Source organism: Peromyscus leucopus, chromosome 7 (genome assembly GCF_004664715.2).
Source record: "Peromyscus leucopus breed LL Stock chromosome 7, UCI_PerLeu_2.1, whole genome shotgun sequence".
NCBI classification, from domain to species: Eukaryota; Metazoa; Chordata; class Mammalia; order Rodentia; family Cricetidae; genus Peromyscus; species Peromyscus leucopus.
Genome location: NC_051069.1, coordinates 16,558,073 through 16,581,535, shown reverse-complemented (window position 1 = coordinate 16,581,535; position 23,463 = coordinate 16,558,073). Strand labels below are relative to the sequence as shown.

The following is a 23,463-nucleotide window of genomic DNA, read 5'->3' as shown; positions in this document are numbered from 1 at the left end:
GTAGATACACAGCTATAAATATTTAAGCTCCCCAGGGCACTCCTCCAATCAGTAGCCCCTTTCTCTCCCTGTACCTGAAACACTGCTAACCTAATTTCTGTCATCATAGAGTTAAATGCTCTTGAAAATCATGTACATAAATATTTACTCTCCTGAGTCTTGTGGATTTTTGTATTATGTGGCTCAAGCTAACCTGTAATTTACGGTGTAGCTCAGGCTTTCTTCATACTCATAATCCTCCTGCCTCAGCTTCCCAAGTGCTGGTTGGTTTTCTTTTGCTCATCCTTAAATCTCTGAGATTCATCCATGTTGCATATGACAGGAGTTTAATCTTTATAATATTCTTGGTTTCATTGTAAGAATATAATGTATTCCTGATATTGTTAGCATTTGAGGTCATTATTAATATACTACCATAAACATTCTCATAGTTTTGTTTTGTTTTTTTCAGACAGGCTCACAGTGTGTGGCCCTGGCTGACCTGGAACTTACTGTGTAGACCAGGCTAGTCTCAAACTTGTAGAGATCTGCCAGTCTCTGCCTCTTGAGTGTTAGGTCTAAAGTTATGTGTCACCATATCTGGCATTCTCATACATTTTTTTTGTTAGGCATATGCATTAGTTTCTTATATCTGTATTTCTGTAGGATATTGTTTGTAGTTGTGCTGGTTAGTGTTAACTCTCAACTTGGAAGACAGTCTTTTTTCTTGAGTCAGGGTCTCTCCACATAGCCCCGGCTGTCCTGGAACTCACAATGTAGACTAGACTCATCTTGAACTCATATTCACCTGCCTTTGCCTCCTTAGTGCTGGGATTAAAGGCATGTGGCACCATGCCTAGCAGGGAAGAGAGTTGTTTTTTTTTTTTTAATTTTATTTTTCTTTATTAAGAATTTTTCTACTTCTCATGCTATCCACAGAGCCCCCTCCTCCCTCCTCCCACCACCCCCAGCCCTCTTTCCCAAGCCACCCCACACCTCCACATCCCCCAAATCAAGGTCTCCCATGGGGAGTCAGCAGAGCCCAGCTTACTGAGCCTAGGCTGGTCCAAGCTTCTTCCCACTGCACCAAGGCTGTGCAAGGTGTCACCAGATTCCCAGAAGCCTGCCCTTGCAACAGGGACAGATCCTGATCCCCCTGCCTGGGTGTCCCTGAAACAGTTTGAGCCAAACAACTGTCTTCCGTGTCCAGAGGGCCTAGTCCAGTCCCATGGGGACTCCACAGCCCCCAGTCCACAGTACATGGGTTTCCACTAGTGTGGTCCGTCATCTCTGCACATCCTCCCATCATGATCTCGACGTCCCTCACCTGCAGTATCTCTCCTCTCTCTCAACAATTAGATTCCCAGAACTCAGCCTGGTGCCTGGCTCTGGATCTCTGTATCCGCCTCCATCTCTCACTGGACAAAGGCTCTATGATGACAGCTAGGTTATTTGCTAGGCTGGTCACCAGAGTAGACTGGTCCAGGCACCATCTGGACCACTGCCAGCAGACCAAGGTGGGGTCAACCTTGTGGATTCCTGAGAGCCTCCCCAGCACCCTGCCTCTAGGGAAGAGAGTCTTAATGAGGAATTATCTACATCAGATTGGTCTTTGGGCAGGTCTGTAGGGAGTTCTCTTGGTTGTTAATTGAGGTAGAAAGACCAACCATGATTGTGGGCAGCACCATTTAATGGGCTAATCCTTGGAGTGTGCAAGAGTCAGGAACATTATCTGAGCATAGGAAGCAAGTAAGGATCCCTGTGTTTGTTCTCTCTCTTCTTGACTGTGTATATTATGCTTTGGGTTCCTGCCGTTACTTCACCCCATGGTGGCAGACTGGGACCTGGAATTGTGGATCAGATGGATCCTTCCTCCCCTGTGTTGCTTTTGGTTAGATTATTTTATCAAAGCAACATAAATTGTGGGGTGTGGAGGAACCCTGGGAGAATGAAGTCCTGAGTGAATGTATGTTGTTGAGATGGTCAGAGCATGTCAAAGACCATAGCATCATATCCATGGGGAATATAGCAAAGCAAGCCACCCCCTCAGGTTAAAGCTCAAAGGGATGGCAAAACCTTCCTCTGGTCCATGCACTGATGTTGATAGTATGTGCAGAAAGTGTCCACCATAGCTTTCACTCCCACCCCCAATTCATAGCCTGAAGACTGCTCCCCTACAGAGGCTACTGCCAAGATTAGCTAAACCTGTCTCCTTGTTCAGCTGTATTCAGTAAGTCCACCTCCGTGTAAAATTTTGTGTGTAATAAACATGCTGCTTCTGGGTGCTAGAGAGCACACTCTACCTGATTCTAGCTTTACTGTGTATTGTGTCTGTCCTTTCTTCATTCCCTCATCTTCTCCAGTCAGGTCAGGTGCCCGGAGCCATGCAAGTACTCGGCAGTAAATGAAAATAGAACAATGGTTCATAGGAAAAGTATGGTTTAGAAGGTTTGTTAAGTGATTCTCCAAGGAGGTTGTGCCGTTTAAATTCATAGTGACAAGAAAGTCGGTCTGAAAGCTCCTCAGAAAACTACTGTATGATCCAGCTTTACTAATACTGGGTAAACCTGAAGGAACCTGAGTTAGCGTACCAGAGACACTTACAGGCCCATGTTTATTGTGGCTCCATTCACAATAGCAAAGACATGGAGTCAGCCTAGATGTCCATCAATAGGTGAATGGATAAAGAAAATATGATATACATACACACAAAGTGACATTTTACTTCACCTTAAAGAGTGAATTATATCATTTTCAGGAAAATAGATGGAACTAGAGATCATAATGTAAAGCAATGTAAGCCAGACTCAGGAAGACATCACACTTGCTGTCATGTACAGAATTTATATTTAAAAGGGAGATGATATATAAGACATGAAAATTGAAGGGGGACTGTACAAGGAATGGATAGTGAGAGAAGGAAGGGGAAAACAGCTGTCACATGATTTCATTCATGTGGGATCTAACTTTAAAAATAGACACAAAAGACGTGAAAGCAAACGGGATTATTTGTTGGCAGTGGGAGCAGAGAGAGGAATGGAGAGGTAAATATAACCAATGTGCATGGATATACATGTTTACTAATATAATGAGACTCATTATTTTGTATACTAAGTTTTACATTTTTTTCCTATTGAGAAGAGAATTTTTCCAGTCCTTGCCCAACACTGTAGTGTCATTCTGCTTTATTTTAGCTACTTTAGACATACGGTAGTGTCTTTCTAGTTACTGATCATTTGTGTAGTCTTTTTTATTAACATTTATTTTATTTATATCTCTTACTTTAGATTGAGTTACTTGTCTTTTGATTTGTAGGCATTCTCTATGTTCTAGATATGAATTTTTACTAAATGTGTTTATTACAAACATAACTTCAATCTTTAATCTATCCCTTCTTTTCATGAGGTCTTTTGAAGAATAGACATTTTTAACTTTAGTAGACTTCTATTTTTTTTTCCTTTTTGTGGCTTGTGCCTTCTTTTGAAAGGAATTTTTTACCTACCTCAAGGTCATAAAGATATTTGGACAATAAACTAGTCTTAACTAATTAGATGATATATATTTTCAGTAGTTCAAACACCCAAAAGGTGATAATACATAGAATTGTACTATTTTCTCCTATAAATTCTTACATTTTTGGCATTAGCTATGAACAAGTAGATAATTCCACTAAGTTGGAAATGTATTAACTGTGTAATTATCAATTAGAATGGGCTAGATTATTGCTAATCATAATAAACAATCACAAAATTTCACTCGCTTCCCTTCCTCTCTCTTTTTTGCTATTTGTCCAAAGTTGGTCAACAAGGGGTTGTGCTGTTTTGATCATATAGGCCACCACTGAAATACACTTTCATGATCATTGTATATTAGGAGGGTGGCAGCATGACAAACTGCTTATGGATTCAGTTTCTGCCCACAAGCATCATATGTCATTCACATTCATCAGCTGTATGAGTTTTGTGGGCCTTTCCTTATCTCAGATATAGTGAGGAAATGCAGTCCCACTATGTTCCTGAGAGGAGAGCTCAACATGTGAACAGCTGTGACCCTCACAGTAAACATAGATAAGTTACTTACCTCTCTGAGGCTCAGTTTGTCCATTACAAAATAGCTCTTTTCACTTGTAAGGATTAAATACTGAAATACTTCTTAAACTGCTGTAGAACTTGGTACAACTTGAATAAGTGTTTGGGCCTGGAGAGTTGACTCAGTAGTTAAGAGCACCTATCATTCTTGCAGAGGGGTTTGTAGTTGGGATTTCAATATTTTTTTTAATTTTAGTTTTAATCATGTATATTTGTGTATCAGTGTGAGTGTATGTCAGAGTGGAGGTTGCCTGCAGAAGGGAGAGGTGTCAGATATCCTGGAACTGGAGCCACTTGAAATGAGTGCTAGGAACCAAACTCAGTCTTCAGGAAAAGCAATACTCTTAATTGATGAGCCATCTTTCTAGCCCCTATATTGAATCTTTAATATATTCCTATTTTCTGCTTGTTTGTAAAATGGCTTCTAGTTCATTCAGTAAATTTTATGGTGTTTTATATGTTCTGACACCTAAACAAATTTAGAATTTATGTAATCCTTCATTAACAGATAAGAAACTTGGTCTAGACTGGTTTAATGATCCCAGAAACCACAGCTACTTAGCCTTAACTAAGTATCAGATTTCCTGACTCAGTTCAGAGCTCTTGCTACTGCCTGGGGTTGCATCCCTCTATAATGGCTGTTGCACATGATTGTTTACCAAAAATTCAAGGTACTTCTTTTTCCCAAAAATTTTAAGTAAATTGGTTATTTAAAAAACAGTTATGCCGGGCAGTGGTGGCGCACGCCTTTAATCCCAGCACTCGGGAAGCAGAGCCAGGCGGATCGCTGTGAGTTCGAGGCCAGCCTGGGCTACCAAGTGAGCTCCAGGAAAGGCGCAAAACTACGCAGAGAAACCCTGTCTCGAAAAAAAACAAAAAATAAATAAATAAATAAATATAAAATAAAAATAAAAAACAGTTATACATCTTCTTTCAATGTTCACATTGCTACATCTTGATTATAATTATCAGTCCTGCCTTTCAAATATTCTAGTGTTATTACTCACAAAAAGCTAAATTAGATAGGTAGATGTTGTGGCAAAAATAAATGACTCCAGAAAGATATGACTGTGTAAAAAACATAATGATGAAAGAATACCAACACCTCCTTTTTCAAGTAAGGTAATTTGGAGTCAGATTTCTGAAGGCAGTGAGATGATAATGGAACTAGAAATGAATCAAGTATATTACCTTCAATATTTATCTTAAGATATAGTAGCAAGAAGGAAAACAGCAGGTCAGAAAACTGCTAATGAGCCACACCTGCTGTGGACTGTGATTCAAAGCCATAATGTTTTCCTAGATTAAATGTACTGACTGTAGTTTTTCTTTTATGAAACACTGTTTTTTGGTTTGTTTGTTTGTTTGTTTGTTTGTTTCATTGTTTGAGAATTTCATGTTTGCATTTTAGTCAAATCCATCCAGGTGGATTTTTTTTTTCCCCTCACAGGATAATTTCAGTATATTTTCACTGGGGAGGTGAAAGCAGGAAGCTCAGAAGTTCAAGATCTTATTGTCTACATAGTGAGTTGAAGACTAGTCTGCAGTATTACATGTGACCCTGTCTCAGTAAATAAACAGAATCTCCAATTGTGATGGCAGTGTTGATCTTCAATGTGTTGTCGAGTCAGGGTTCCTTCCTGTTGCCCAGGTTGGCCTTGAACTCACAGCACTTATTCTGCTGTAGCCTCCTGTGTGCTAGGATTACAGGCATGAACCTGACTTTCCACTTTCACTAAAATAACAACAGTATTTCTGAAAATTAGAACATTAAAGACTGGAAAGTAATTATTCATAATTCTGCCACCTTTTAACTTGTTTGGAACGTGCTGTGCTTGTTTGATTTTTTTTCTTATGTATCTTATAATATACTTCCTCATAAATATTTCACTGAAGACACTGTAACAGTTAAAAAGTAGCTTTTGTGTTCTTGCATGCAGAACAATAAGAACTATTTCATTTCGTTTTCACAACATCCCTTTGAGGAAAATAGCCGATTTTACATTTGGGGGTGTGGGGTGCAGATCGTCACCTGTAAATCCTCTCTGTGGTACCACAGTAGAAGCCAATTCATGACAACAGAACATGCTAACACAGGCAAATGTGTTTACTGTGGAGGGAAGAGCTAGTCCTCTGGGGTCTGGTTAGACAACTCCAAAAATACATGTTCTGGTGGAATTTAGTAAAGATGGAACTATGAAGATCTTGGAGTGACCAAATTAGTCTTGTTATTCTTTTGTTAGAGTTAAAGCTAATGTGGTTTTAATCTTTTGCCTAAAATCCATAGCTTATAAACCAGAGAGGTTCCATCTGTGCGAAAAGTGAGGCCTCGGGCAGGCAACTAAATATTCTAGGGAGCTGGTCCCTAACTGCTTTCAGGATATCGGATTGGAATTTTGTGGCCATTTAGTCACTTGTCTTCTTTAGAATTTAGAAGCAGAAAATTGCAAAAAGAATTGAGGACATTTCTACCTGTTTAAGCTATTAAGCACATTGCACTCGGGCCTGTTTGTTTTTGAAGAAAACCTTTTTATTGCAGTGGTAGTGAGCACAGTACTGTTGCCTCCTTGTTGCTAAGTTTGTTTGTTTCTTTATCTTTTGATGGAGGAAATCTGTATTACCCAGTGTCCTCTGGAGTGTTTTTTAGGTTGTTGTTTTGTTTTATGACAGGGTTTTATGTATCCCAGGCTGGCCTCAAAGCTCACTATGTAGCCAAGAATGACCTTGAACTTCTGTTCCTCATGCAGCTATTCCTAAATGCTGGGATTACAGGCAGAAATCACCACGCCCTTTTTATGAAGTGCCTGAGATTGAACCAAGGGGTTCGTGCATGCTGGACAGTCGCTCTCCAGCTGAGCTGTATCCCAGCCCCAAATTGGATTTGAAAGAGTAAAAGATTTAGAATTTCCTGCCCACCAAAGAAACATTTTCCCACTCTGTTTCAGTTGTTTCAGGGCTGCAGAACCGAGCTGGCAAATGTGGGTGAGAGAGGACAGAGGAGCATGTTCCTTGCACTGCCAACACCTTGCCCTAGAGCTTTGGCTAATGTTTTTGTTGGGACCTGTGTTGCTTCTGCCTTCTTTTGTGTTGCCTTCCTAAAACCCCAGCCTTGAACCACATTATTTTGGTGCTGTTTAGTGAGACTGGATTTCTCAGTAGTTAAGTGCTGCAGGCTAACTGTTCCTTGTCAGATAGTTTGCTCAGCTGTACTTTGTATCCTTCAGCTTTCCAGTGCATCTGTAAATGCACAGTGATAATTAAAGGTCACCTTAGCTGTTACCTTAGTCATTGGGTTCATCTCTGTCTCTATATCTTATCCCTGTTATGCTCATATACTTAAATATATACCTTTCCACACATCAGCCACTACCACCTTTCTAATACTTTTTAGCTGTTTGCCTGACTCTAAATTATGTAGTCTAACTATAAAAGGACGTGAGTTCGTTGTTATTATTTTTATTGTATTTACTTCTGCCATTTTGCAGTATATGTTAGTTTTCCATTGTTGTGGCCAAATATCTGAGCAAACCAATGTAAAGTAGAACAATTTTTTCCTCATGGTTTTAGAGGATCACGGTTGTTTTGGCTCCATCACTTGGGACTGAGATAAGCTTGGTTTAATGGTGGAGAACATGGGTAAAGCAAAGCTGCTAACCTCAGAGCAGCTAGGAGGAAAGGAAACAGGGAAAGAAGACAAGAATGAGGACCAGGAAGAGGAGGAAAGAGCCAGGAAAAAAAAAATTGCGCCTGACGGTGGTGGCGCACACCTTTAATCCCAGCTCTCGGGAGGCAGAGGCAGGCGGGTCTCTGTGAGTTCGAGGCCAGCCTGGTCTACCAAGTGAGTTCCAGGAAAGGTGCAAAGCTACACAGAGAAACCCTGTCTTGAAAAAAACCAAAAAAAAAAAAAAAAAAAAAAAAAAATGCCATCTCCAAGTGTGTCCTTGGTGACTACTAGGCCTCCCTTTCTAATGTCCCCATCATCTCCCAGTATTACCACCTGCTACAAACCAGTCCTTCAGCCCATGAATTTTTGATAGGCTATTCCAGACCCAACCATGATGCTAAACATAGTGAAGTATGATAAACTAAACACTGTTTTATAGCTTTTTAGAAATCTCATCATGTTCCCTTTTGATAATTATAAATGCCCCCTCCGGTTTAAATGGAGTTTCAGTATACAACCCAGGCTAGCCTGAAACTCACTATGTAACTTATCCTCCTCCCTCTACCTCCTAAATGCTAGAGTTACAGGTGTGTACAAATGTGTACCATGCTCAAATTTAAATTCCCTGATTCTGATAAACCTCCCTTAAGAACCACCAAGAAGAGGAGCTGGAGAGATGACTCAGAGGTGAGAGGTCCCAGGTTTAATTCCCATCATCTACATGTCAGCTCACACATCTGCAACGCCAGTTCCAGGGGTCCTGTGCCCTTTGCCGGCCTCTGCTGGCTCTGCAGACACATGGTGCACATATACAATCAGGCACAGCATCCCATGCATATAAAATACAAATCTTTTTTTAAAAAATGAAAAAATTGTTATCAAGAAGAGAGTGAAAAATACACATAGCTTCACAAAGTAAAAATGTTGAATTTCTCTGCTTTGTGTAATTAAAAGGAGGTTTGTTCTTTTCTTCTGAATATATAATCAAATGTCACTGAAAATGTCGTACATAGATGTTTAGTTACATGTGGCTCAATATTAAGACACAGTGCTTGCCTAACATTGATGAGGTCTTGAGTTTAATCCCCACCTCTACCAGAGAGGCAGAAAGAGGTAGATGGGGGGGTTGAGGGAGGAATCACATGATCTCCAATAGAGAATATGGCTATACCAACATCCCTTTTTCCTTTTCTCTTTCTTTTTTTTCTTTCCCCCTCATTTTTCTGGGCTTGTTTGTTTAGTTCATTGGTTTGGCGGCTCTTAACTTTTTTGTTCTGAAATAGTGCTTCTTGTAACCTTAGCTGGCCTTGAGCTTGCTTTGTGTACAGACAAGAGTGACCTTGAATTTCTCTAATCTACCTACCTCCACCTCCCAAGTGCTGAGATTACACTCCCGTGCCAGCATGGTCAGTTTATGTATGGTAAATTCAAGACCAGGACTCCATGCATGCTAAGTAAGTAGTGTATCAACTGAGCTAGATCCTGCCCCCACATCACCTTTTACTGCTATAGTATACCAGGAAATGAGGAAGGTACTCCACACTAAGGAAAGGAGGCCACGTTTTTATGGGATTACTATGGGTCTGAGTTGGTCTTGGGCATTTACTTCCTTGTTTACTGCTAATAAAAGCAGTGTTTAGATAGGCTGTGTAGTTTGAGACCAACAGACCCCATAAAACAGCCAAACAAATGGACCATAACCTCCAAAGACAATACTGAGTTGTAAAATGACAAGTTTTGCTTTGGCAAAGGAAAGTGGTGTTTTTATTTTCCCTGTTATCACAGTGCCTTACATAAAACTGATAGAAAACACTGCCTCTTTTTTTTTTTTTGTGGGGATTTTTTTCCTTCCAGTACATTTTGTGTTAATAGTAGCAGGGTTCTACCAACGGTGGTTCATGTTCATGTAGAGGAATTCACCTGGTTAGAAAGAAGTTTCTTTTGATTATGTAGCACCTTCATAGTTTTTTTAGAAGGTATTTGAATCCTAAATTGGCACACTGTTACTTCATAAACATCTAAACAAGATGGCAGCTTTATGTTTGTTTCTGACTCTGGCCTCTCATTTTCCTTTCTTGGTTTTGAGGAACAACATCTCTGACCTGAGAGAGACTGCAGACTGTAAAATGCTGTAAAGCAGAGCTGCCCGCTCCTGGCAGCGAACACAATCTTGATCCCATAGTGACTGGAAGCACCACAGGCTTGCTGTTGAAAATGCATGAGCTACAGGCATTGTAGTAGATGGCAACTGAGTTGTTTCTTTTGTAGCAAAATACCTGTCTGCCTTCAAAAAAATTACAAGTAGTATATTTTCAGTACAGCTCACTCTTCATTATTAATCAGATCAACAGACCATGGTTAATGTATATACAGGTCACAGTTTATAGATTTTATTCCCAGTTATTTTGGGTTTGTTTAAACATCCAAGTTGGTTGCACCTTCACAATTTATCAAGAATCTAACTACTTCATACCTACTCTCGTGTTTCTTTCTAAGCCTTCATTACCCTTCTGGATCTTGTAGAAGCTTCCTACATGATCTCTAACCCTTTCCCTCTCCACCTGCCCACAGGCAGTAGGATCCCATAAAAACATTAGCTCTCATGCCTTACTTACTTATAGTAGCTTCCGTTCTCAGAATCAAAGCCAAAACCCTTAACATAACTAACCCTCAGCGCTTGGTGCTGTGGTTAGCTCTCAAACTACTGCTCTTTGCTGCTGACTCAGTCCAGTCCCGATTGCCACCACCTTCAGCCACACCTTTATGTTTGGTGTTTTTGTTTTGGTTTGTTTTAATGTTTGTTCATCATGTCTGTGTGCCTGGTGTCCACAGAGGCCAGAAGAGGGCATGAGATCCTCTGGGACTGAATTATAGATATTGTAAGGGGCAGTATGGGTGCTAGGAATTGAACCTGGGTCCTCTGCAAACAAGTACTCTTAACCACTGAGCCATCTCTCCAGTACACCCCCCACCCCAGTTTTTTGTTTGTCTGTTTTGTTCTGTTTTATGTCAAGACAAGGCCTCAAATTTGAGATCCTCTTGCCTCAGCTTCTCACGTGCTGGGATAGCAGCGTGTCCACCACACCTAACTGCACCATCTCACTCTTTTTCTGTTCTTTTCTCTTTCTAACGTGGCAGGCGAACCCTCAGCTACTGAGGTCCAAGGCCAGCTATGTGGAACTCCCAGAGCGTTATTTCAGTACTTTACATACCAGTTGTCTCCCTCTACCTGAGCCCTCCCAGATTACCTGGACCTATCTTGTTTCTTCTCCTCCCATCTAAAACCCTACAGCAAAAGAGTTCTTTACTGGATTTCATTTAACTGAACCCCAGTTAACTGCCAAGTGGGATTAGCCGTGTTCTCATCCCCTCTGTAAAACATACTGATTAATGCCTACAGCCTACTGAATGTTCCTAGCTAAATGCTCACAGCTGGTAGGTGATGCTCTAGCAAGCCTTTGTACTTGCCCTTCCACTTAAATGTGTATGCAAAGCAAAGTCAGTTGTATTTATGCCCAACCTGGTTATATACCAAATATATATATATAAATTATATAATTGTTAAATATGTAATACAGTATTTTTTTTAATGAATGAACTCTATTTTTTTAAGCAGCTTTAGGCCCACAGGAAAAATGAGGCAAGTAGAATTCTCAGTACTCACTGTCCCCACACATCCACAGCCAACCCCACTGTCAACATCCTGCTCAGAATGGTACATTTGTTAGTCCCAGATTGGCACATCACCATAATTCACATCAAGGTTTACTTTTGGTGGTATATATTCTGTGAGTTTTGACAGATGTATAATGATATCTTTCCCACACACACACTGAATTACCCTACAAGAGTATAATGATATCCTTCCCCCTACTGAATTACCCTGCAGGATAGTCTCAATTCCCTAAAAATCCTGCACATTCATTGTTCCCCACACCAAATCCTGGCAACAACTACTTATTTTTATTTCATAGGATATCAAAGAGGTACACTCATGCAGTCAGTATGTATGTATGTATGTAGCCTTTTCATATTGATGGTTTTTTACTTAGTAATCTGTATTGTTTCCTACACACTTCTTATGGCTTGCTAACTCATTCTTTATTTTTTTCTTTCTTTCTTTCTTTTTTTTTTTTTTTTTTTTTTTAATCTTTTGGTTTTTCAAGACAGGGTTTTTTTGTAACAGCCCTAGCTGTCCTGGAACTCGCTTTGTAGACCAGGCTGGCCTTGAACTCACAGAGATCCACCTGCCTCTGCCTCTCCAGAGCTTGGATTAAAGGCGTGCACCACCACCACAACTAGCCTCATTTTTTTTTATTATTGAATAACATACTATTGTCTAGTTACTCCACACTTTATTTACCAACCGAAGGACATTTTGATTGTATCCAGCTTAGCAGCTGTGAATAAAGCTACTGTAATTACCCATGTCTAGCAGGTTTTGTATGGACATAGATTTTAATTCAATTAGCCAAATACCAAAGATCATGAATGCCAGATCATATAGTAAGAGTATATTTACTTTCATAAGAAACTTCAATTTTCTTCCAAGTCTACCATTTTGCATTCCCATTACCAATGGAGGAGACTACTATTGCTCCATGTCCTTGCCAGCACTTAGTTTAGTCAGTGTTTTGGATTGTGGCCACTAGTAGATAGTAGTAGTTTTAATTTGCAGTTACTTAATGACATATAGCATTGAATATCACATGTACTTACTTGACATCTGTCTACTTTGATAAGGTTCTATTCTGCCAGTTTGGGTTCATTTTTAAATTGTTCTTTTATTATTTTTGTTGTTGTTGTTTTTTTTTTTTTTTTTTACAAATACTTCTCTCAATTTAAAACCTGCTTTTCATTCCTTTGACATTTTCTTTTGCAGAACAAACATTTTTAATCTGAAATTATTTACTTGTGCTGCCTTTCGACTGCTGTTAGCATGGTTTATCTTTCTCTACCCCTTTCCTTTTATATGTGTCTTTATATTTAGAGTGGTTTTCTTTGCAGGTGATACATAGTTGAGATTTTTTTTTTTCCTTTTTTATTTTCTTTGTTATTTTGTCGGAGTGGTGAGGGGTGCGGATGTGGGTACACATGTGCCACAGTACACATGTAGAGGTCACAGGACAACTTTTGGAGTTTGCTCCTTCCATCTTATGAGGCAGTCTCTCATGGTTTCTGCCACCCTGCATACTCCTGCATATATTAGCTGGCCAATAAGCTTTCAGGGAGTTCTGCTAGCTCCACCTCCCATCTGTCTTCCTGGAGGAGAAGTGCTGGGATTGTGGATACATACCACTGTATCTAGCTTTTTGTGTGTTCTGGGAAGCTAACTCGGGTCATCGGGCTCACACAACAGGCACTTTTGCCCATCAGGTACCCATGTTCCCATCGTGCATGTGGAGGTCAGAGAACAACCTTCAGGAGTTGGTTCTATCTTTCACCATGGGTTCTAGGATTAAACTCTGTCATCAGAGTTGCTTGGCAAGCACTGTTACCCACTGAGCCTCTCCTAGGTCCAAGGAAGATTTTTAAAATTTCACCCAATTTCCTTTTTTGTTGCCCTTCATTAACCAAACCTACATCCTTTTGCTATTGTGTGTGGTGTGTGTGCCTGTTTGCATGTGTGTATAAGTGCCCACGCACATGTGTATGCATGCATGTGGAAGCCTCAAGTTGACTTTGGGTGGCTTGTTCTCCATTTCTTTTTTAATTGAGACAGTCTCTCAGTTGAACCAGATCTCACTATTCAGCTAGTCTTAGCTTCAGCTTGCCCCAGGAATCTGTCTCATTCTCCCAAGTGCTGGGACTACAGGCAGCTGCTTTACCTGCTAGCTTTTTACATAGATCCTCACTCTTGGTGGGGAAAGTGCTATATCCCCTGAGCTATAAAAGGAGGAAGAAATGGATGGGCATGGTGGAGCATGTCATTAATCCTAGCACTCAGAAACAGGCAGATTTCTGATTTCAAGGCCAGCCTGGTCTACAGAGCAAGTTCCAGGACAGCTAGATCTGTTAACATAAAGAAACCAGATGCCCCAAAACCATGTCCTCATTATGACTTGGTTCCCCAACCTACTACACAAGAGAGAATGTACATATTGATTAGTTAGTATGATTGATATAATTTTCATTATAATTTTATATCAGTTATTTAAAATATCTTAAAATAACTCTTGGCTAAGTGAGTAGTTAATGTTATAGAGAATTTTTAGGCGTCCAAAGCTAAGATGTAGACTTAGTTCAAAGCATAAACCTCAAAATAATAGGAGTTTTTAGGACTATAGCCAGAAGACTTGGGTAGATCCTCTGCCAGGAAGTGTCTTGCATGATATTTATGTAAACTGCAGCAAAGAAGCAAATTTGTGTATTTACTTTGCCTTTGTACACATTTCCTTCTCCTTCTAGAGTAGCATTCATTAAATTTCTTAAATGCCTTGCATGAGATTTTAAAGTTCACTGTGACCTCTGTACTGGTACATTATCAGGCACAGATGATGCACTTGAAGGGCTTTTGGCATTCAGTGGCTTAGCAGCCATGATTCAGTTTGAATCACCCCCTCCCTGATGGACCAGATGAAAGCTCATTCCCATGGGATCCGAGCCATGTTCTTGAGAATCGTTTTCTTTTCCAACTTACTGAGCTACTTTAGAGGCCTCTGGGTTTCACTGGGCTTTTCTTCATTTCCTTCTGTTGTTGATCTTGGCCCTTTATCTTCCACCCACTTTATTACTCATTTCGGAGGGACCTGACTGCTCAGTAACACTGAGGAAATGTATCTGAAGCCATATGGGTTGAGTAACACAAACTTAAAAGAGTGGGGGGGGGGGCGGAGAAATATGTGTTCTATGAACTTCCTTTGTTTATGTGGTCTGTTTATATGTTGTTAAGGTTGTGTTATCCAGCTGCCTCCCTACATTTCAAAAATGACTAAAGATAGCTTGTGAACACTCTTAAGAGGGCCATGTTGACATAGTGAACGAAAAAACACTTCATTTGTTCCCTACCAAATAATGTCTCTCCTTTTGAGATGAGGGAGCAATGCCAAAATGTTTAGATGGCCAGTTTGGAGGTTCTTGAGAGGCCAGTGACTTCTAGGGACACTTTTAGAAATAAGTCAACCAAGTTCTTGTTAGGTTGGAGGTTATATGACTGTTTCTTCAGTACAGTTAGGCTGTAGTATCTATCTCTTTTTGAGGGCATGGAACAAGGTAAATTGAACATTAACATTGGTGTTAGTCACCCTGAAAGCCCATGCTCTCATCTGGTTTTATATAATATGAATTAAAATTTAAGTTCATTTCAGTTAGGATCATTCTAGAAAACAAGTGGAATTCTATAGTATTTGTCAGAGCCATTCCACTGTAAGTCTTAAGAAACTGAAAATGGTTCTCAAGCCTTCCTGCACATCATATGAATGAATGCCTTCCTCTGCCTTCTAGGCTCTATATGCCATAATTCATAAGATAAATACAGAGAGGCTTTTTTGTCACATTCAACTATTTATGGATCTTGGTCTGCTAAATAATACATTTCAAAGTGAAATTAAGTAAGAACAAGAAATAAAGCATCAGTTTTAGTGTTTGGGAAGTAAACCACTCCATTGAACAGTGAGAATGCGGTCGGTGTTCCTACAGCTTCTTCCTGTTTTCCCCTGAGCCGGATGAACACTGGCTCAGTAGAGCTCCTGTGCTTGCCTTTAATCGCCCCTCACTGGAGCCCCTCAGCAGCAGCAGAGAGGACTGCCAAGGGCCTTCTCAGTGAATTCGCATCATTTACTTCTCAATTCGCCCACTGATTGAGGCCTTCTCTCTTGAGTGCTTTGCAGTTCCACTTAAGTGGCTGATGTTTGGGGTCACTATTGAATGTTTTGTGTGAATATCACTTTCATGATGAATTGGCTGCTGCTGCTTTTAACTGTATGGGGTGAAGCCCTTGGTGGTAAACCTTGAAAGGAAAAAATCCTTCTCTGTAGAGATATGCTAAATGAAATTACTCTCTTTATCACTTTGTCCTTTTATCCTTGCAGTCCGATAACCTCAGGTTCCTGTGATTTATTTGTTTTCTTCAATTAAGCTGAGCTGTTTCCTGTACCCAGGTGCATGCTATTTATGTTGTGGGTTTTGACAGTGGAGTAGTGCACATTTCTGACCTGGAAGTGTGGTTTCTTTGACTCAGAACCACATCAGTATGCCTTCCATCCTCTACTTCCTTTGCACTATTTCCTTTTTCAAGGACTTGGTGTGTCACCATTTAATCCAAGCATGATTCATGTGGGACTAAGAGCTGGTGATGTTGTAATAATAATACTGTATATATAGTAATACTCAAAACACTTGCTGTCTTAGCCTTTCTCGGTTTATGAAGTACTTTCCGCTTAATCCCTCTCAATAGCTCTGTAAGTTAAATCAGCAGTTTTGTCTGTGTCTATGCTGGTGAAATTTTAGCTTAAAGTGGTTGGTTAAATATCTCTTGCTCAAGGTTGCAGTGCTTCTGGGTCACTCCACCTAAAAATCTCCACAGGAAACGAATACTTTTGAAGGGCTGGGGAGAAGGTGCAGTTCGTAAAAGTATTTGCTGTGCAGGCCTCACAGTGGACCCACAGTGGAAGGAGAGCCTCTGACCTCCACATGCAAACCATGGCCCACACACACTCACACACACACATACTCACACATGTCGTATACACACAAGAACAATAAATTAAGTTGTTTTACTTTGTTAAAGAACACTTTAGAGAATGAATAAAGGTTTTCCAAAGCATATCCTGCTTATTAAAACTGGACTTGTTTTTGTTTGTGTGTATGTGTAGTGTATGTATGTGTGGGGTATACACATGTATGCACATGTACACATCCATGCATGCACACAGAGGCCAGAGAAGACCATCAGGTGTACTGTCCTACCGCTTTCTAGCATATTCCCTTAAGACAAGGTTTCTCACTGAACCTGGAGCTCACTATTTCAGCTAGTCCAGCCGACCAGCAAGCCCTGTGACTCCTTCCTGCCCCCTCTCCCAGCACTGGGTTTACGGGTACACTGGGGGTGGGGGGATCATGTACGTGAGCGCTGAGGGTTAAACTCCCGGGCCTCTTGCTTGCACAGCTGCTGCCCTTACTTACCCACTAAGCCCCCAACTTGTTTTTAGTCTGGTTCGTTGATAAAGACCGGGGCTAAAAGCCCATTAACCACAGAGTTTGAATTGATGTCTCCAAGTCAGGAAAACAAACATTTAGGTCAGTTTCTATTCTATTGCTGATGTAATAAAGCTAAGAAAGGCAGGCCCTTAAATTAGTAGAACTTGAACCAGAAGTAATTAAGCCATTAATATTTTTTATGATTATCTCTTCCTTTCAGGGAGATGGAAAGCTTGATGACTACTTCTTCCCTGCCGCCCCTTTTCGCAGATGAAGATGGCTGCAAGGAGAGTAATGATCTGGCTGCAACTGGGTAAGCAGCTGCTTTGGGACGTTAGACTTTGCAGAGGCTTCAGAGCACAGTGTCTGACAAAGTATAAGGTGCTAACGAGGCAGTTTTCTACCGTGGCAGTGGAAGGTACATTTGTTGGACTTTGCAAAGCTGTTGTGAACTGCTTTGTAATGTCCTCTCAGCTGTCTTCCAGTGCTCTCTGCTCTCGTCCCTGTACACTGGTACAGCAGCCCTGTGGGCCTGGTGCAGGGAATACCCAAAACAGGGGACACTCTGAAAATCAAATGTCCTTTCTCTGTAAGCTGCCACAGGTTTTCATTTTTTTCCCCAGAGATTAGACCTGCGTGTGGTTTGTGTGTACATGTGAGCAGATGGAAGTGGGATATGAACTAGTTTTGGGTCTGGGGAGTTAGCCAGCAAGCTCCAGTGATCTTCCTGCCTCCACGTCCTTTAGTGCTGGGGTTGCAGGTATGCACAGGACTATTCCCGGCATTTACATGGCTGCTGGGATCCAAACTCTGGCCCTCAAGCACTTTTAAATGCTGAGCTATCTCTTCAGCCCAAGTTCCAGCTTTTGTTATGATTCTTCCTTCAAGTGTTTAGAAACTGGGGCAGGAAAGGTGGCTCAGTGGTTAGAGCACTGGCTGTTCTTCCAGAGCACCTAGCTTCAGTTCCCAGCATCCACATTCCCAGCTCAACAACCTTCTATAACTCCAGTTCCAGGAGATCTGATGCCCTCTGACCCCAGAGGGCATTGTGTGTATGTGGTACACAGGCATACATACAGGCACAACCACCCATACACATAAAAATAAGTAATTTATTTAGTTTATTTTTATTTTAGGAGCATTGGTGTTTTGCCTGCATGTATGTTTGTGTGAGGGTGTCAGATCTTGGAGTTGCAGACAGTTGTGAGCTGCCATGTGGGTACCTGGAATTGAACCTTGGTCCTTTGGTTAAAGTGCTTTTAACTGCTGAGCCATCTTTCCAGCCCCAAATAATTTTTTTTAATTAAAAAAAAAGATGCTTCAACACTTTAGCCAACTTCTTGTTTCTCCCATCACTTTTCCGTGGAATCATTGGACAAACGTATAAAGGAATTCAAAGAAAAGTTAATGGCAGCATCCACCTCTTACCTTAATTCTCTGTTCCACTTGAGAAGGATTTTTTGTTTTGTTTTGATTTGGGGTTTTTGGTTTTTGGTTGGTTTGGTTTTTTGAGACAGGGTCTCTCTCTCTCTCTCTCTGTCTGTCTCTCTCTCTTTCTCTCTCTCTCTCTCTCTCTCTCTCTCTCTCTCTCTCTCTCTCTCTCAGTGTAGACCTAGTTGTTCTGGAACTCACTCTGTAGCCCAGTCTAGCCTCGAATTCAGATCCGCCTGCCTCTGTCTCCCGAGTGCTGGGATTACAGGCGTGCGTCACCACTCCTGGCTTCACTTGAGGGTTTTTTGTTTTGTTTTGTTTATCTTTTCTTGATATTTATAAGCCGTTTGCCAAAGAAGAAATATTCATTAATAGATTCAAGTGCTAGCTAATCCCTAAGATGAATTATTTTAATATTCCTTAAAGCCCTTTAAAAAATAACCCATATTGTGTAATTCTGTTTTCTACCCTCATATTCATTTCTCAACCTCATTAATATCTCTGCCTTTTGACCTCACTGCTTAAATGAAATTGTTCCCCAAGACTTTTCTAAAGGCTGCCTGGTTACTAGATTAATTCATTCAGGAAAAGTGTTCAGTGTGGCCAGGCGAGGTGGCATATGCCTTTAAGGTCAGTCAGCATTGGGAGGCAGAAGCAGGCAGATCTCTGTGAGTTCAAGTCCAGCGAGGGCCACATAGTGAGATGCTATCTCAAAAAAAGGTTTTCTTCCCAGTTGTATACCAAAAAGTGTTCACTCCTGTAGATCAAAAGCAAAGATCAAAAGAAACAATAAGCTTAGTCTTTTTATTTTATTTTTTACTTGTAGAGTGACACTATATCACTGTGTAGCCCAAGCTGGCCTGGAACTCAGTCTGTAGAGCAGGCTATCCTCAAACTTTAGGCACTCCTTCTGCCTCTGCCTCCGGAGTGCTGGAATTACAGGCATAGGCCACCTCTTCGTCCTTTTTGATTTTGGTTTTTAGTTTTTCAAGACAGGGTTTCTCTGTGTTAACAGCTCTGGCTGTCCTAGAACTCACTCTGTAGAGCAGGCTGGCCTTGAACTCACAGAGATCCACCTGCCTCTGCCTCCCAAGTGCTGGGGTTAAAGGTTTGCAACACCATGCCCGTCTATTTCTTTGTTCTTTTACAGCTCAAATTCTGACAGAAAAAAAAAATGGGACAGTAGACAAGCTAAGTCAGTAGAATGCCTGCCATGTGTATAGGAACTGTGGACTGAGAAACAAAGCAGGAAGGAAGGACTAGGAAGAGTTAGGGGTACAGTTTTAGAAAGTAGCCAAGAAAGCATTTAATGAGAACGTGATCTGAGTAATGTGCTCCCTCCTCAAAAGAAGTCAGTTCACTCGAACGTTATTATCCAAGGAAGATTTTTATGGGCAGAGGAAGCAATCAAGGCAAAAGCCTGGAAGTAAGGATGTCTCTTACTTTGCAGAAATAGCCAGAAAGGCAGTGTGACTAAAGCAGCAGATTGAAGGGTGAGGGGCAGCAGAGGACTCTATGGGCGCTTCTTTGGTGTACTAATGAATTGCCTGGAGACTGCATTAACATGCAGATTCTAATTTAGAACATCTAAGGTAAGGCCAGAGATTCTGTGTTTCTAACAAGCTCTCAGGTAATGTCGTAGATGCTGACAAGCCCATACTCTAAGTGAGAAGGGCAGTATGTAGGACCAGATCTTTTACCCTTCACTCTAAACACTGGAGGATTTGAACAGAATAATAAGATCTGACTGACTTCTTAATAATCTGACTGTTGTGCTGCCAGCGGGGCAAAAGTGAGCCAGGGCTGGAGCAAGGAGACATGATGGCCTGAAGAGCATCACTCATAGCCTTGACAAGAACATTTTTGGTGAGATTGTAAAGGGAAAAAAAAACCTCATTGGAGTGTGTTTCTAAGATGTGGGAATGAAGTTAGTGAAAAGTACAGAATTCTAGATGTATTTTGATAATAGACCAAACAGGATTTAACTGTGAAACCAGATGAGCAGTGTGAAAAGGGAGAAAAGAACAAAGACAGTTTCAAAGCTTTGGCATCACTAGTTGGAAAGATGGAGTCACCACTCACTTAGGTGGGGGAACTGAACAGTTAGGGGAAGGAAGCTTGGTCAGGAAACTATAAAACTGAGCTGCTTGTTAGAGCTCTAAGCTGGGATGTCAATCAGGCAGTGTCATACCAGGTTCTGACGTTCCAGGCAGTTTAGGCTAGAAAGAAAAAGTTGAGATCATCAGCATCTAGCTAGTATTAACGCCATGAGACTAGATAAAAATCCCTGAAGGAATGAGCACTGTGTGGAGAGGGAGGGGGGAAAACCCCAACATCTAGAAGACAGACAGAGAAGGAATAGTAAGCCACAATCCACAGTGAGAGCTGAGAGGCAGCAGAATAAACAGACACACGAGGGGGCTAGAAATTGATGGCTGTCCCAGCTCCTTCTGGTAGATTAGATGAGGACAGAGAAATGACATTGGATTTCACAAGATATGTACTGGTGGCCTTAGATAAGAATTGTAAGCTTGCGCCTCTGAAATGCATTTCAGACAGGATGAGAGAAAATTGAATTCAGCCAGTATGACCCACTCTTTCTAGGGCATTAGTGGTTGAGGGCAGTAACAAATAAAGACCTTCACCAGAAGTTAGGTAGAGATAGTGTCTTTCTTTCTCTCTCTCTTCATTTTTATTTATTTATTTATTTATTTTTCTATTATCAGCTTGATACAGTACAAATTCTTATCCTAATAGTGAAATGTTTTACTGAGGCTTGCCCAGTGATTGAGTAATACCAAAACTTAATAAAAGCCACAGTCATCCTAGGGTCCCCCCTGCTATGTAGCCTCCCTGGTTCTGTGGGTTGCAGTCTGATTGTTCTTTGCTATATATCTAGTATCCACTTATGAGTGAATACATACCATGTTTGTCCTTCTGGGTTTGGGTTATCTCACTCAGGATGATATTTTCTAGTTCCATCCATTTGCCTGCAAATTACATGCTGTCATTGTTTTTCTCTGCTGAGTGGTACTCCATTGTGTATATGTACCACATATTCTTAATCCATTCTTCAGTTGACAGGCATCTAGGTTGTTTCCAGGTCCTGGCTATTACAAATAGTGCTGCTATGAACATAGTTGAACATGTATCTTTGTGGTATGATTAAGCATTCCTTGGATATATGCCTAAGAGTGGTATGGCTGGGTCTTGAGGTAGATCGATTCACAATTTTCTGAGAAACCGCCATAGTGATTTCCAGAGTGGTTGTACAAGCTTACATTCCCACCAACAGTGGAGGAGTGTTCCCTTTGCTCCACATCCTCTCCAACATTGACTGTCATTAGTGTTTTTGATCATAGCCATTCTGACAGGTGTAAGGTGGTATCTCAGAGTCGTTTTGATTTGCATTTCTCTGATGATTAAGGATGTTGAGCATTTCTTTAAATGTCTTTTCAGCCATTTGAGATTCTTCTTTTGAGAATTCTCCATTTAGCTCTTTAGCCCATTTTTTAATTGGATTGTTCAGTATTTTGATGTCTAGTTTCTTGAGTTCTTTATATACTTTGGAGATCAGTCCTCTGTCAGATGTGGGGTTGGTGAAGGTCTTTTCCCATTCTGTTGGCTGTCTTTTTGTCTTATTGACCATGTCTTTTGCCCTACAAAAGCTTCTCAGTTTCAAGAAGTCCCATTTATTAATTGTTGTTCTCAGTGAGACAGTGTCTTTCTTTTGATTTAAGAATTATACAAGCACACTTTAAACAGAGTATACCAATCCTTTAGAAAGACCTGGTGATGCCAGACAGGGCAGAATTGCTGAAAATCTTAAGTAGCCAGGGGAATGAGATCATGGGCGGTAATGGAAGGCTTTAGCTAGGAGCATGCACAGTGGACGCCTGTGACTACTCCCTTCAGTACCTGCCCATTTGTCAGGAATTTGTGGGATTGCTGTTCTTTCCCAACCTGATGTGCATATTTTGCTGGAAGACAAATATTTGAAATTTAGGAAGTCTTAAACGGATGACAGTTGGAGTGAGTGAAGGGGAAAGCAGGAATAGCCTCAGACCGCCAGATTAATTGAAACATTTGCAGAATAATGCCTGCTAAGACCAAATTAGATCTCAGCAGCATTTCTTTTTCTTACGTGTTTACTTTATGTGTGTGAGTGTTTTGATTGCATGTATGTCAGTACACCCATGCATACTTGGTGCCCGGGGAGATAAGAAGAGGGTATTGAATACCCTGGAATTAATTGGAGTTAAGCATGGTTGTGAGCCACCATGTTAGTGCTGGTAAGGAACTTGGGTCCTGTGTAAAAGCACAAGTGTTCTAAACCACTGGGCCATCTCTCCAGCCCTGGGGCACTGCATTTTAAAGAACGTGGCTAATGTCGACTTCATAGCTTCTTTTTTAATATATACTTGTTAAAGGACCTCAACAATCTAGAAACCTCTATATAAATCATTGGTATGTCTCCTAGAAGAAGTCAGAAAAGTATCATTTTTTTCATCTACAGTATAGTCTGCATCTGCTTTTGTTCATGGTTCTACCCCCTATAATCTGATATTTGTTCCCATAATTCCACTGAAACTGTGCTCCCCCCTAAAGCTGCCTAACCTTCAGGGATCCAAATTTTAACAGAATGTTTTTAGCATGTTTATTTGTTTCACAGTGTCTTACTTGGTAGCCTGGCTGCCTTGAAACTGTCTATATGGACCAGGCTGGCCCTGATCTCAAAGAGATCCTCTTGCCTTGCCTCCCAAGTACTGGAATTAAAGGCATGCTCCACCTCACCCAACTAGCCTCTTATTTGACCTTAACACCTTTTTTCTTGGTTGCTGCCCTATCTTCCTTAAAGTCTCCCTGTCCTTTCTTTTGTATTGTTCTCCTAATTCTTGAGTCGCCTTGCCTAATATTTCTAACACTTGCTTTTAAAAAGCTATTGTCTTGACTGTGTTCTGTGGGACCTTCCTTCCAGTGCCTTTCTTGAGAATACTTAGTAATCGTTCCCCTGGACTGCTGCCTTGCAGCTCTTGTATCGTGTGTGTGTGTGTGTGTGTGTGTGTGTGTGTGTGTGTGTGTGTGTGTGTGTGTGTGTTTATTCTTTCATACATTACACACCAACCGCAGTTTCTCCTACCTCCACTCCTTCCAGTCTCCCCC

General features: G+C 40.9%; 1 protein-coding gene across 1 annotated transcript in view; it reads left to right on the top strand.

Annotated features, from left to right (window-relative positions):
* The window catches only part of Hmg20a (high mobility group 20A), an 85,245-nt gene that overhangs the window by 36,235 nt on the left and 25,547 nt on the right, over nt 1–23,463 (top strand). Inside the window, exon 2 of the mRNA XM_028865041.2 lies at nt 17,090–17,182. Coding sequence (XP_028720874.1) covers nt 17,094–17,182 — 89 coding nt within the window. The 5' untranslated portion in view covers nt 17,090–17,093. The remainder of the gene's footprint in view (nt 1–17,089; nt 17,183–23,463) is intronic.